Source organism: Chanodichthys erythropterus, chromosome 22 (assembly GCF_024489055.1).
Source record: "Chanodichthys erythropterus isolate Z2021 chromosome 22, ASM2448905v1, whole genome shotgun sequence".
Taxonomy (NCBI): domain Eukaryota; kingdom Metazoa; phylum Chordata; class Actinopteri; order Cypriniformes; family Xenocyprididae; genus Chanodichthys; species Chanodichthys erythropterus.
In genome coordinates, this window is record NC_090242.1 from 30901278 (window position 1) to 30917336 (window position 16059).

The 16059-nt window shown below is 37.2% G+C and overlaps 2 protein-coding genes across 4 annotated transcripts in view; one reads left to right on the top strand and one right to left on the bottom strand.

Moving 5' to 3' along the window:
* The window catches only part of mntb (MAX network transcriptional repressor b), a 26431-nt gene extending 19228 nt beyond the window's left edge, over positions 1-7203 (top strand). For both annotated transcript variants that reach the window (XM_067376049.1, XM_067376050.1), the window contains 2 exons: positions 3352-3544; positions 3933-7203. In XM_067376049.1, coding sequence (XP_067232150.1) covers positions 3352-3544; positions 3933-4612 — 873 coding nt within the window. In that variant the 3' untranslated portion in view covers positions 4613-7203. The remainder of the gene's footprint in view (positions 1-3351; positions 3545-3932) is intronic.
* Positions 7160-16059, bottom strand: part of septin4a (septin 4a) — a 23784-nt gene continuing 14884 nt past the window's right edge. For both annotated transcript variants that reach the window (XM_067376052.1, XM_067376051.1), the window contains exons 5-12: positions 14971-15094; positions 14668-14802; positions 12193-12310; positions 10761-10862; positions 10340-10436; positions 8696-8858; positions 8481-8580; positions 7160-7295 (exon numbers count right to left, since the gene is read on the bottom strand). In XM_067376052.1, coding sequence (XP_067232153.1) covers positions 7236-7295; positions 8481-8580; positions 8696-8858; positions 10340-10436; positions 10761-10862; positions 12193-12310; positions 14668-14802; positions 14971-15094 — 899 coding nt within the window. In that variant the 3' untranslated portion in view covers positions 7160-7235. The remainder of the gene's footprint in view (positions 7296-8480; positions 8581-8695; positions 8859-10339; positions 10437-10760; positions 10863-12192; positions 12311-14667; positions 14803-14970; positions 15095-16059) is intronic.

Genomic DNA, 16059 nt, shown 5'->3' on the forward strand with positions numbered 1-16059 from the left:
ATCGGTGGGGAAAATTACTAAGCAGGGTTTCTCATATCATGCGAGCTAATCCCTTCGAAACAACTATAATGCTCGGCATAGTCAGCAGAACAAGAAGAGGAGGCAGCCAAAGAACATGTTGACTGGATACAATCAAGGCTGGTATTAACATGAAAGAACTGAAAGAAGCGGTCAAAGATTGAAAAGCATGGAGCATGATGATTCATAAAGTGACTGAAAGTCGGTTTTGACCGAACAATTAATTCATCATCTTCAGTATTATAAGTACTGTTTATCACTAGTTGAAGTGTCACGTTTCCAATGAGTTTTGTGTAACTGCTGGTGTTCTTGTCATCAATATCTAATTTGTTGTCATTCATAAAACGATTACCAACAAGCTCTAAAATTCAGTTTGAGACAGAATATTTTTTTAACTGGCCATGAAACTGTATATTTTCTTTTTTTTCTTTTTTTTTTTTATTGGTATCAGTAGATATTGGATATATAGTATATATACACTACCTTTCAAAAGTTTGGGATCAGTAGTATCAGTAAAAATAGTGATAAAGATATTTATATTTCAAAAGATTTCTATTTCAAACAAATACTGTTCTTTTGAACTTTCTATTATCAAAGAATCCTGAAACATTGATAATAAGAAATATTTCTTAAGCAGCAAATTATTGGTGAGCAGAAGAGACTTCTAATTTAAAAAAAAAACTTTAAAAAATCTATCAAACCCCAAATTATGAACAGTTGTTTGTGTGTGTATATAGTTGTGTATATATATATATTGCATATTGTCTTATTGATATCAGAATTTTAATATCTGCACTTTAAAGGGATAGTTCACCCAAAAATGAAAATTTGCTTTTTAAAAAGTGAAAAAGTGCTTTTTATCTGCTTACCCCCAGCACATCCAAGATGTAGGTGACTTTGTTTCTTCAGTAGAACACAAATGATGATTCCAAATGATGATTCCAACCGTTGCCGTCTGTCAGTCAAATAATGCTAGTGGATGGGAACTTCTACTATAAGAGTAAATAAAACTTGCATAGACAAGTCCAAATTAAACCCTGCGGCTCGTGACGACAAATTGATGTCTTAAGACACGAAACAATCGGTTTGTGCGAGAAACCGAACAGTATTTATATCATTTTTCACCTCTAATACACCACTATGTCCAACTGCGTTCAGCATTCGCTTAGTGAGGTCTGATCGCGCTCTGACAGCAGCAGTGATGTCTCGCTCTTTGCTTCAATGAGAGCCAGACATTACTGCGTTGTCAGAGCGCGATCAGACCTTACTAAGCGAATGCTGAACTCAGTTGGACATAGTGGTGTATTAGAGGTGAAAAATGATATAAATACTGTTCGGTTTCTCGCACAAACCGATCGTTTCGTGTCTTAGGACATCAATGTGTCGTCACGAGCCGCAGGGTTTAATTTGGATTTGTCTAAGCAAGTTTTATTTAACATCAACTATCCCTTTAATAAACCACTGTAGCTTAAAAGAGTAAATACTGTTTTAAAAGAATGTATTTTTTTAATATTCTACATTTTAATTAGGCTGTTACCGTCCATGCAGAAAACAGAAGGTGTTGGCTTGTGTGTGTGTGTTCGTTCATGTTGGCCTGCTCTGTGTACGGTTTAAGGGCCAGACAGTCCAATCTGACTAATCCTGGATCAGGCTTCACTAGGACAGTCTCTCTCTCTCTCTCCCCCTCTCTGTTTGTGCTCTCAACCTACTGCACCAGTCGCATTCATATTCCCTTAACACTGTATCAGTGGGTTATATAATCCCAGACATGCACGAAAACCACCATCCACCTCTGCACAATCACTCTCTCTGCATGCTCGCTCACTATCTCACTGCTCTCTATTCTTCGGTGCTCAGAAACGTGTTCTGTTCTACTGTAATACCGCAGTCCTCTGTGACTCTACAGGACTCCTGCTAACTGGAAGCCAAAATGCCCATGTTGTCACACAGTTTGTTTGGCAGAGCATAGGTGAGGGAGGGACGGAGGAGGGAACCGACTGATGTGAATGTGTCGGAGCCGTCACATGCTCAGGGCTTTGACAGATGGGGCGGGGTGTGTAAACTGCTTTGCTCTGTGGATAGTTTGTTTCCTAAAATCATATGACCACATATGCTGAACATGTTGTTCTGTTCTCGCGTGGCCAGCCTCTCTTATGCATGTTTCTTGAATGCGGATGGACCTTCTCTTCAAAGGTTTAAATATCTAAACATTTTGTTCCCGTTAGCCTGGTTTGATGTCCCGTGGTCACATGACTAACACAAAAAGTGGGTCAAACCATTTGCCTGTGTGACTGCCACATCCCTTCTTTTTATTTTTGACTTTTTGCTCTTCCTATATGATTTCAAACTGTTGCTCTATTAGAAAGGTTCACCTTGGAATTATTTTGACATCTAAGGTCTGTTTTATCCACCATAAAACTAAAACCATAAAAAAAAGTTTTGTTCTTTGAAATAAAATAAACGCTAACTGAAATAAAATGTAAAAAAAACCTGAATAACGTAACAAAATAAATGCACAACAAAAATGAGAAAACAGAAAGCCTTTTATTAAGGAAGCATAAGAAAATCATCTGATCATAGCAATTTGGATATGTTTGCACAAGCTCTGCAATTCGGCACTCTAGTAAAGTCACATTTATTTATGTACCACATTAAATACAGTAGATTGTTTAAAAGCAAGCAGCTTTACAGTATTAAACATGAAAAACTGTGTTGGTGTCTCATTTCATCAGAAGTACTTTATTTTCTACTATAATGCGGCGTTCATGTTTTTACTTGGGGACGTCCGACCTCGAGGGACTGAATAGAAGAAAGAAACTGGAGATGAACGTGTCAAAGAGGGCTGAGCCTCAGAGCCACACCTACCTATTTATGTAATAACCATGGACCAATGATAGTTCGAAGGCGTTTACCAGCCAGAGTGAACTTTTCGGCAAAGTTCGCTTTGGGGAGTTTTTTGTTCGAAATAACTTCACATTGGTTTGTTCTTCGATTTCACTTAACAAGCACCGTCCTCTGAACAAGACGTTAAACAGGCTCTGATTAAAATTCCCCTTATAGAAATGTTGTGTGGTGGGATGGATTGTCGATGCCAAAATCTAGAGTAGGGTGGCCACTGACCCGTGTGTTTCCATTTATTTTGCATGAATATTCACAGAAATATGTACACTCTGAAGTTCAGACGTCAGTTGGTCAGATGGTTAAGAAATGTGCCATACCTAAATGAAAATGTGTTTGATTGTGGGATAATGAGTGTTTGCACAATGAATAAATATGATTCATTTGAGTATTAAAGTGCTGGTGATACAGACTAATGAGTTATGTTTCTTGCAGACATTGAAGCGGAAAGAAAAGGAGTACGAGCACGAGATGGAGCGTTTGGCGCGGGAGAAGATCGCCACTCAGCAGAGACTCGCGGAGCTGAAGAACGAGTTGAGCCAGTGTATAGACATCATGGAGATTGACAGGATACTCCGACAAACTGTCCAACCCGAAGATGATCAGGCCTCCACATCAACAGCATCAGGTACGACACCAACTGACAAAATCAGATTATCAGACTTTATTATTGCGATGGCAAAGCTGAACGTTCAGCAGACTTTAGTGTCACAAGATCCTTCACAAATCAAAAGAACTTGAAATAGAATATTTTGTATCAATATAAAAGTCCTGCACCAGAATCAGACCCATAGAATTAAATAAAAACGTGTATATAAATTATTTCAAAATATTTTTTTACTTTCATCTTATTCTTTCCTTTGAGGTCCCCCTATGTTGAGGTTTCTTTCACCAGAAACTGTTTCTCTTAGTTTTTCATAACATGTACAATTAATCGGGTCATTTGTCCTTCTGAAAGTCCCCCCAAGAGACAATGTAAAATCTAATTACCAAGAATCATTTTCCGCTTTTTCCAGAGGGTGAAGACGACTTCGACCAAGACGTAGAAGATGACATCCTCTCCTCCCCACCCTCGTCTTCTGCGCCCAAACTGCCAGCGCCGGCACTGTCGGAGCCCCGCGTTGCCATGCCTCCACCCTCCATCCTCCCTACGCACATTTCCATACAACACAAACCCACCACCCAACCCTCTGCTCCGCCCAGCCAACCACAGCCAGCGTTGGTCACCCCTCAAGCCATCGCCCCTGCACCGCCTTCACACATCATCTCCCCTCCTCAGCCAACAGTCATCACCCACGCCTCTGTTTCCCATGCGTCTGTCATCCAGGCCGTCAATCACGTCATCACAGCTGGGCCTAAACATCTGGCGCATATTGCGCCCTCTAGTGCGGGCCAGCCAATCGGACACATCACAGTGCATCCCGTGGCCCACCTCCCCGCAGCCATTTACCCACAGTCGGTGGCCGTATCGCAACCTGCAATGGTGGGTCACATCACGCACACGTTGGCGCACCACCCGCACACTCACACCCAAGTTAACGGCACACCTGTCACAGGCCAGCAGGCCACCATGGTGGGAAAACCCACAGCCGTGGTCGCTCACCATCACACTGGGCTGGTGGGCCAAACGGTGCTCAATCCAGTGACTATGGTAACTGTTCCTCCTTTTCCTGTCAGCACGCTAAAGCTGGCCTGAGAGAAAAGAGAGGGTGTGCAGAAAGACTTAAAGGAAAGGAGGTCTCACAAAGCGAGAGCAAGATAGATGGTGATCTAATCGCTAAAAGAACGACTAGATCCCAGTCAGAAATTCACTACTGTCGCTCACACACGCTGGGACCTTGTCAGGATCGGAGCGTGTCCTAGAGGGTGCTTGCGTGTCTTTTGCCATGCAGCGTTGGAATGAAATACATGTAATGCACTTGTTTAACTAAATTCAAAGAAATTGGGTGTCAGTCTTTAGTAATGTGAGAGTGGAGTGCTAAAACAAATCAATTCTTTCTTCTCTTTTCCTCTATCCTTTTTTTCTGTATGCAAATTCTCATGCTTTACATTCAGTCACCAAAAAAAAAAATCCACAACGTTAATCAAAAACGAGTGCTTAAAGGTCAATACTGGAAGCATGAGGAGAAAAATAAACGTTTACTGTGTAACCATATTTTTAGGGGCTTTTCAAATGGGGCTTTTGAATAAAAACAGGTACATTCAAAATCAGATTCCTCAAAGTGACTTTGTGAGCAAATATAAGTGCCTAAGCCCCAATTCAAGCCCATCGGCGCCACCTGCTGTCCACGCAATGTAACAACATTGCTGAATATGAAGCGCAAGCGCACAAGACTGCCATGACCTGACCAAGTCACATACATTTGCTGGCGCTCACGAGACAGTCTTAAAAGTGTTGAGGCGAGGCGAATGGGTTATAAAGAAACTCAATATACACTTCAACATCTGAGAAAGACCTGTATGCAGACATGCATTTGAAAGTACATTCAAGCATTTATAACTTCCAGCAAGTGCTTATATATTTAACACAATGAATAACAAGTAATACTTGATTAACGTTTCAAACTATTAAAAATGTTACGTACGGCGTGTGACACCGCGTCATGTCGGGCATTTGCGTTCCTTTAAAGAAGCAGCATTATCAATGTTCTCGTGCTTGTAGCAACACGTTGTAAAACGTCAAATTAAGTCTTAGAATACGTTAACGTGAATCAATCTTGTCCGTCACACGTTCGTAGATGGCTTAATGCGCGCGCACTTGGCCAGTATGGATCGATGAGCGTAGAATGACACGACGGCATCGCTGCACGTCCGTTCTCATTTTTATGCGTGATTGTGTAAATTGTCGTGAAGTAGGCGCTTGTTTATAAGCATCTTAGGAGGTTAAATAAGCTGTTTTCTGTTTCAGACATTGACGTCAGGACAAAAAGCCCCTTTACCAATAGCAGTGCTCTTCTTAAAGAGATAGTTCACCCAAAAATGAAAATCCTGTCATCATTTACTCACCCTCAAGTTGTTCCAAAACCTATGAGTTTCTTTCTTCTGCTGAACACAAAAGGAGGTATTCTGAAGAATGATGGTAACCATTGACCAAACATAAGATGGGCCTGTTGACTTCCATAGTATTTTTTTTTTTCCTTCTATGGCAACAGTTAACTGTTTACCAACATTTTTCATATATTCTTTTGTGTTTAGCAGAAGAAAGAAACTCATACAGGTTTGGAAGAACACAAGGGTGAGTAGATGACAGAATTTTTTTAATTTTGGGTTAACTACTCCTTTAAAGTCAGCCTGTCATTCTCAGTGCACTCGTTTGGTTGAACCTGCACAAAGTTTCCCTATGTAAACTTGATGGTTTGCTGTTGATGGTTTGGTACGCCACATTGTTGCTTTATACTGTCACTTTCAAACGGAACACTGTGATTCCTGATCTTAACATCCTCTTCCTGCTGCAAACGCCCCGAATCCAAGGTTTGGATTTTCTGTTGTACTTCCTTTTTCTTTTTGGGGGATGTGAAGATGAAATGATACAATCTGTGCTTCACACTCAGTTAAAAACAAACAAACAAACAAAAAAAATAGCCTAAACTTTGTGAAATGTATTAGTGTGTTTTTGTTTTTTATTTTTTTTTTAATATATGTGTATGGATGTATGTATATATGTGAGGTATATGCACGCATTCACATATATGTGTATGTATTTTAGGATTATACTGATGCCTGGTTTTGCATGTAGATTGCAGTTTTTGTTTGTTTGTTTAAATGTTAATCCCTCCCCTTATTTCATTTTTGGGACCATGTTTCATACTGTATGATGTGGACGGGACCGTTAGACCTCATTCTACATTGATATTATATATAAATATATGAAAAACTGTGCATTTTCCCTATGGAGAAAGTTTAAGTTATATATCGCCTGTACATTTTGGGCTGCATTAAGATCGAATTGTCCACCATGTTTAACTGAAATAGTAATAAAACTTATTAAATATGCTAGATTACTACAAAAAACAATGACGATTCATAATAAATCTTATGACATTTACAAATCAAGTTGTGCTGGTCTTATTTCTTGTGTGCTACAATAGTTGTTAATATTATTTACATTATAAAATAAAGTATTTTTTGTCTGCTAAATGAGTTATTTAGATGCATCCCATAGTTTTTCTGATGATTCTGATGAAGGCTAATTTAGGACATAAACAGCTAAATTCACAGGACACACATTTTACAGTTATTATATTCACTGCAGTTTCCTGCATTTTAGACCTTTGACAGCCCTAACTATATTTCAATCATAAAATTTAAATGAATGGATCTTAATGTCCATGATGCATCTGTTCCTGAATCCTTTCCAGAACTTCCTGCATTCGCCGCAACTGCGGAAGGAAAAAGGGGGAAAAAAATATATTATTTTCTAAGGAAAACTGCCAACAATTATCAAGGAAGTTTAAATGGAAGGAAGACAAACATTGGCTGTGTTAAAGGTTCTAAAGAGGATGTTTTGTTTTATACATTTTTGCAATATTACTTAACTGTTTTTACTAACTGATAAAAGACTATTTATTAGGTGCACTGAAAGGAATAATATTAATATACATCATCTGTGCACGAGGTAGGGCCTTAAAAACATCAGCCAATCGTTTACACGACCATCACGTAAACGATTGGCCCTCTGGCTTGTCAATCACTGCCGAGACGTGCGCGGCTGTGCGCTCCAATAACTTTCCACACTCCACAGGCGCCGCATGCAATGTTTTTGTCAGGAGACAGGAGTAACAACTGCAGATTATGAGTTACCTGCGGTGAGTCCGACATAATGAATCCACTAACACGACACAGCGAATTCCGGTGGTAAACACTTGTGTTCCAATACTTGTGGACGAGTTTTGGGAGGCGTTCCCTCGAAATGAGCTGTGAAGGGGGATGTTCTTACGCATGCGCTCATTAAAAAAAACTCACTAACAGTCTTTGGTTTCTCAGTCGACGAAAAAATCCTCTTTATCACCTTTAAAATATACTAATCCTTCTACTGTTGCAGTATATAGTATGCATACTGTACACAGCATGCAAATCAAACTGTCAAAACACATTAAAACTAAAATTGAAAACCATTTTTACTTCAGATACTATAAATGGGCGGTGATTCCACTCCCTTTTTGAGTCATTACCAGATCACACTGACAAAAATTGACATTTTTACACAAATGCATTGTTTTGCATTTTCAAATAGTTTTTATGTTCCCTCATAATTTGTTCTCTCGCTTTAAGTAAATCTTGGCCACATTGTACAAATTGTTTCCCTCATTTTAGTTAAACTGTGGCTACGAATTAGTATGGCCATGATTTAATTAAAACAAGAGAAAGAATTTGTACAGTGTGGCCACGATTTAATTAAACCGAGGGACTGAATAAAACCTCCACAAATAAAGACTGAGTATGAATGCATAATACCTATTCTTTAACTTACTATTTAAAAAAAAAAAGGTATTTCTAGTGACTCCATTCTGAAGAGAATGAGGACACTGCATGGTCTAATTAAAAAACAAAGAAAACAGTAATACCTCCTCATCTTTTTCCCAAATAAGGCGCTCAGTCTCTCTGTCCACAGGTACCAAAGGCACAGGAAGGTCTGAGGCGCTGTCTCTCAGCCGGTTACACAGACTGGATGAACACAACCAATGAAACAGTAAGATAAACCACACAAATGATCAACCACAACATTCATTTGGACTGCAAAGTACAATGATCATCTGATGATGTGGGTTTATCCTCTGACCTGCGTTTTCTCTCCCTGACCACCATGCGGGTCATATTCTGGATACATTGAGCGCGGTAATTCTCGTAATGCGTTTCCCGCGTCATGTCCTTCAGGTCTTGCATATGTGTGCGCACCAACATGTTCCTCAGCTTCAGGAAGTCAGAGTGTGCTGGGTTTTCCACTGCAAGAGTCAAGTCAAATCCTATTTGTATAGCACCTTTCACAAACATGTTGCTTCAAAGCTGCTTTACAGAAAATCATGATGTTAATGGTTATAATATCTTAATATCTTTGTGCCTTAAAGCAGTGGTTCCCAAACTGGGGTATGGGTACGTGAGGTGACAGAGGTGGCACGTGAACAAAATGCTGAGTTTTGCCATTCAGATAATTCTACCCCACCTTAAAATAACATTAAAACCGAGCATGTATTTCTAACAGGCAAAATGCCACCTCTAGAGTAAAAACAAGAAAATAGTAGTGCTGTAAAAGGTTGCCTGTAGAGTATGCTGCCTTGGCAAACTGCGCTACATTACAGGCGTTCTCGACAATAGTGAGGATTTAGCACTTAATAGCATGTAGAACAAATACAGACAGTGCATAGTGATCGATTTAAGACTCAAACTCTCTTCGATACAAAAACATACCCTGTGGGAGTTCTTGTTTTTAATTTTGATAATATATTTTAAGAGCAAGAACGCATTTTTTTCCTGAATATCCACAAGACTGCAAATGTGACATTGATTTTATACAAAAGTTCCACAAACAAAAAAGGAATATTAAAAGACGTACATTTTAAACAGTACGTTCACATATTGTTTACTCTATTTTGCAATGAAATAATAGAAAGCCAACGAAAGCCACAGCAGAACTGCAACACAAAGCAGTGTTGAATCTGCAGCTTTGAGCCAATCCATGTTGATATAGTTTAATATAATAAATATACTAAACTTGCAATAATGCAGTTTACATTTTGCAATGATAGAAACCATCATGCAGCCGAGATTTGCTATATAGTATATATTGTTTTACGTGAGTTTATAGTATGTGGATAAAGTTGGACTTAAATATATCATATTAATTTTATATGAAGAGCTGGGTGATATGGTTTATATTTTGCAAGAAAATAAAAAAATATTAAACAGTTGAGATTTGCTATATAGTATATATCACTTTATGTGAGTACTGTACTGTATGTACCGATATAATATATAACCAAGTTTATATTTAGAGCTGTGCAATAAGAGTTTACATTTTAAGACGATATCGTAACAATTGCACAGCAGAGATTTGCTATATATATATATATATTATATATATATATATATATATATATATATATATATATATATATATATATATATATATATATATATATATATATATATATATATATATATATAGCTTTACATGAGTATGCTGTATGTATGCAGGTAAAGTAGAACATATATTCAACTTTTAATATATCGCTGGGCGAATAATGTCATTTAACAATTAAGCAGTTGAAATTTTCTATATAGTACATACTGCTTAACATGAGTGTACTGTAAGTCTCCAGGTAAGAGCATTTAGTAAATATTACCACTGTGTAAATTATTCGCAGGGACACTTAAATAATTGTTTGAACGTACATGAATAAAATATTATATGCTAGAGTCCAAGTACCTTCCACGACACCCCAGGGGTACTGACGGCCTCTGAAGCGCCTGCCTTGGCTTTCAACTTGGATGTTACTGCCAATTACAGCAAAAGGAATGCTGTTCTGTAACAAAAAAGGAAATCCAGTGTTATGGTAAATTAGTCAGTGTTATGGTAAATTTGATGTATGAAGACTTCAGATACAAAAACCTCTAAGCCTGTCTGACATTTTTCCTTTAAATGAGCATTTTTATCAGGCTCCTCTGTTTAGGTTCAGTTTAATGGCAATGAAAAGTTTATTAGTCAATTATCGAAATGCCTTATTTTAAAAAATGTCACTGATAAAGAGTAAAATTAAAAATTTAAAAATGCTCATTTAAAAGAAAAATGTCATATGGACTTAAGGTTTTTGCATCTGAAGTCTTCATATGGAGCTGGGTCGGGTCACCTTCAGTTCCTGGTGCTGAAGTTTGAACTCCTCATCCTCATCTGAATCACACTCAGGAAACTGGTAGATGTTGATGTCGAATCTCTCTATCTCCTCACGAATCTAGAGAGAAAACAAATGCACGTTGACTGTGATTATATACAGTACTCTCCATAAGTATTGGGACAGTAAAGACAAAATTGCTCTAGTTGTATAGTTGCTAATAGTTGTAGTGTCAAGAAATCTATAAACATGATTAAAAGATTAATATGAGGCAGAAGTACAGAATGTCACATTTTATTATTGGCTGTTTCAATACAAAATGTTTTACCAAGTAAGGAGTACAGCACTTTTAGAGTTTCATCCCTGTGCCTAATGTGAGCATAAGTATTGCGACGGTTTAACTTAAAAGTAAATGTAAAAGTGTAAAATCTAATATTTAATTGTAAATACCTTGAAAGCAATCACAGGAGCGAGTCTGTGACTCACAGACATCACCAGACTCTTGGTTTCACACTTTGAAATGCTTTTACTAACCTTTAAAAGGTGATAAAGAGGATCTTTTCGTCGACTGAGAAACCAAAGACTGTTAGTGAGTTTTTGAAATGAGCGCATGCGTAAGAACAACCCCCCTCCTTCACAGCTCATTTCGAGGGGAACGCCTTCCAAAACTCGTGCACGAGTATTGGAACACAAGTGTTTACCACCGGCATTCGCTGTGTCGTGTTAGTGGATTCATTATGTCGGACTCACCGCAGGTAACTCATAATCTGCAGTTGTTACTCCTGTCTCCTGACAAAAACATTGCATGCGGCGCCTGTGGAGTGTGGAAAGTTACTGGAGCGCGCAGCCTCTGGTCTCTCACATGGATCGTCACGGCAGTGATTGACAAGCCAGAGGGCCAATCGTTTACTCGATCGCGTAAACCATTGGCTGATGTTTTTAAGGCCCTACCTCGTGCACAGATTATGTATATTAATATTATTCCTTTCAGTGCACCTAATAAATAGTCTTTTATCAGTTAGTAAAGACAGTTTCAAGTAATATTGCAAAAATGTATAAAACAAAACAATCTCTGTAACACCTTTAATTGCATCTCTTTGCTTTTTGTATACTACAGTAAATATCTTTTCCACACTTGAAAGCTGTTGGGGGTGGGTGCCATTTCTTTTGTAAATACTGTTTATTCTTGTTTTTCGTTAAGGAGGTAGGGTAGTATATTGTTTTTTTATTTCTTTGGTAGGGTTCTATTTATTTTTTCCTGTTAGGAGTTTGTTTGTCTTTTTTTTTGGCCTTTGCTCACTCTTAAAGTTGTGCTTTCACTTGTTGTGGTCCTATAAATATAGTGTACAAAATCTTTGGATGTCTTTTCCAGTTAATGTTGTGGTCTCACCCTAGACAGGGTTATAACAATACGCACTTGCCAGTATTTTTATACACTGCACATACACACCTTCATTTTCATTTTTCTGACTTCCACTGGAGTGAGACTGTCTGCTTTGGCAAGTACAGGAACTATGTTGACCTTCTCATGTAGCGTCTTCATAAACTCCACATCCATCGGTCTGAGACTGTGACAAGAGGGAAAAAACAGTCACTCCCATGATTCCTGAGGTACATTTCTACACTGTAAAAAAAATCCCAGTAAAATTTATGATAAAAAACTGGCAGCTGTGGTTGCCACAACTTTACCGTAAAAAATACAGTAGTAACGTAAAAAAAATCTGTTAAATTTATGGTAAAATAACGTATTTCATTAACTGATATAATGTTAATTTACCAACCTAATGAAGTACTAATATTTGTTTTGTACCTTTATAATACACTGACAGTCACCAAACACAGTGGTGATGAGAGTCACATGATGAATCAAAGTTCATCACAAACAGCTTTTCCACAAGCTGAGAAGGACAACACTAACATATAGAAGGCGCACACAGTGTCAATCACACACACACTAAACACCATCATGGTAACATGCAAGAAATTTTAAAAATGCAATAAACATTCATTTAACAACATTAGATGTAACATAAATCCCTAATGTACATAACTGATAAACTAAGAATAAACAGAGTTATTTAAACGAAAATATAATCAAATGTGAAGTGTCACGCAGGGAATTGTGGGAATGTCAATTTATGGTTTTTCACTGTAAATTTTACAATGAATTGTTATTTTTCACTTCCAAAAACTGTGAATTTAACGGTATTTTACCGTAAAATTACATTAAATGTACCATTAGATCTATTACAGTTATTCACCGTATATAGTACAGAAACTTTCTGTGAACCAATTGACAGTTTTTCACCGCAGCATTTTTACAGTCTTTTACTGTTAAAAATGCCACTGTCATTAGGTTTTTGAGTAAAAACTCCAGATTGATATTATTACTAAACCAAATTATTATTGTGAATAGTGGTTGATTGATAAAGGTTCTACAACATGTGATGCAATTATCTGGAAAACAGCAATGAAAATTCACTTTAAAAATACAAAATGTCAGTAGTAAACATTTCTCACATAACCTCAAAATACTAAATGCTGACCATTTAATCATGTAACTCGCTACTTAGTTACCATAGAACGACACATCATTTGAGAAATTAACTAGCTAGTCACAACTGTTTCCTGACAGCATAGTAACTTTTTTGCACATCAATCGTTTGAACCACGTTGACGTCACTGTCACACAGTTAGTGATGTCACACAGGTGGTGGAGTTATAACTTCTGCTAATTAATCAGTTTGAGATTAAATTAATGACAGATTATTGCTGTAAATAACAAACAAAGCATCTAAAGGCTACTTTGCTATTTTTTCTACATTTTGCCCTATTTACAGATGATTGCGGGTTCCTTCTTACGTCACACGGGGTTCAACATTTATTACATTTATTTATTTAGCAAATGCTTTAATTCAAAGTGATTTACAAATGAGTAATACAACAAGTGATACGTCTTAGTGATGCAATAATATAGAAACAAGCTTCTATAGGTGCTGAATTCTGACTCCCGCCAGACTATTACCCCCTCCTTAGTCCCCAGTATAGGTAGGTTTAAGATTAGGTGTGGAGGTGGAGTTAGGATTAGGGGGTGGGGTTAAGATTAGGCAATCGAGTAGCTGTTTCAACGAGGGGGCTAACAATTTGGCAGGGAGTCCAAATTCGGCACAACATCGGATTCGGCATGGAATAAAAAATAAAAAAGTTAATTGCGACTTTTCATCAGAATTGCGAGATATAAACTTGAAAGTGCAAGAAAAAGTTCAAATTGTGAGATTACAATTACATTTTCCCCTTTTTATTCCATAGCAGAAACAAGCGTGCAAACAATAAAGTGCTAGCAATACAAGGTTTCAAACATTGTCCACAATAGTACAAGCTAGAACAAGGAAGGATATAAGAGTAAGTTTACACGACAGTGATGTACTAAAGTAAAGGTTTTTCCTTTGTGTTTTTGGATACAGACGACACCTCTGTCAAAATAATCTCAACATTAAAAATGCTGTATTATTAATGCCAGGTCAGTAGTTGGCGATGTCACTTTGTAAAGAAACATTACGCGCCTATAGACTGAACACTTAACTTGCATGCGCACGATTTCACCGTTTTCACAAATTCGCCTTTTTGTAGTTTACACACAGATGATAATGTTATCGTTTTCAAAAAACACATTAAAAGCGTTTTATGGGTTTTGAATACCCAAAACACATAAAGAGTTTTCGGTTTTTAGTTGAAAACAGTGTCGTGTAAATGGCCCCTAAGAAATAGAGAATATATACTATACTAGTGTGAAACACATTTGCACATGAGCACTCTTTAAAAACAGTACTTTCAATCTCTTGGCCAACAAATCTTTCACACTCGTGGTCAAACTATCGATCACTACTTGTGAATAACAAGCACTTGTTTTGTCAGGGAGTGTTACCCGTGGCCAAAAGGAGAGATGAAGTAGAGGCAGCAGTGCACACGGTTGTCCTGAATGTTCTTACGGTTGAGGCCGCTTTCGTCACGAAAGTATTGCTCAAACTGCTGGTCAATGTAGTCCACAACTGCCCTCCAGCTATTAAAATGAACATTAAATGGAGATTAAAAAATTTAAATGAGCAAATGTATTTGATATAAACGTTTCGGATCAACAAAGTCACAAAAACAAATCTTATAATGTGTAACTATAAGACAATATGAAACATTTATTCTGAGAGAAATGACTCTAATAATGCAGTCCCACCACTCTGTGTTGTTGACAGCATCACTGAAGCCTGGTGTATCCACGATGGTGAGTCTAAGCTTGACTCCTTTCTCCTCTATAGCCACAGTGTGCTTTGTGATCTCCACTGTCTGCGAGATCCGCTCTACAAATGGGTCAATGACAAAAAAAAATTTAAAAAGAAGGAAAAATGTTGTATTCATGTTAGTTTCATATGGTTTTGAAAATTTTTATACTGTTTTCAAGAAAAGAAAACAACTTTAAAAATGCCATGTGGTGTGACCATCAAGTAAAAATAATAACATTTTCCTTACACCTTGAATACACATCATTTGTGTACACATCTTCAAAATGTTTTGTTTGTGTGAAAAGCATATTTGTGTATTTACAGGTAATTTTACGGTAATTTTGGTAATCGCTCTGGTAATATTTAATTTACCAGGATAGAGTGAAAGGGGCTATAGTCTAGTTATCTGATATTTTAAGACTTACAGACCTTTTTTTGTTCTTCCATATTGGATGCACCATATGACTTTGATTTAGTCGACAAAAGTTTTTCAAATATGTATCAAAAAAAATAAAAAAATAAATAAATAAAAAATTATATATATATATATATATATATATATATATATATATATATATATATATATATATATATATATATATATATATATATATATATATATATATATATATATATATATATATATATATATATATATATGCAAGGCAAGGCAATTATATTTGAATAGCACATTTCATACACAATGGTAATTGAAAGTGCTTTACATAAAGTAGAACTAAATACATAAGAATAAAAATGGAATGCATAAGAAATAAAAATAACAGTAAAAACAGAGAATACCACTATCTGGATGGAAGAGTTAGAAAGTTTCAGGGAGTCCCCAGGTAAGCGACACACATGCACCCAGCCATCCACGTGATGTAAAATAAAACGTGATTCATCAGACAGGCCACCTTCTTCCATTTCTCCGTGGTCCAGTTCTGATGCTCACTTGCCCACTGTTGGCGCTTTTAGCAGTGGACATGGGTCAGCATGGTTACCTTGACTGGTCTGCGGCTATGCAGCACCACACGCAACGAACT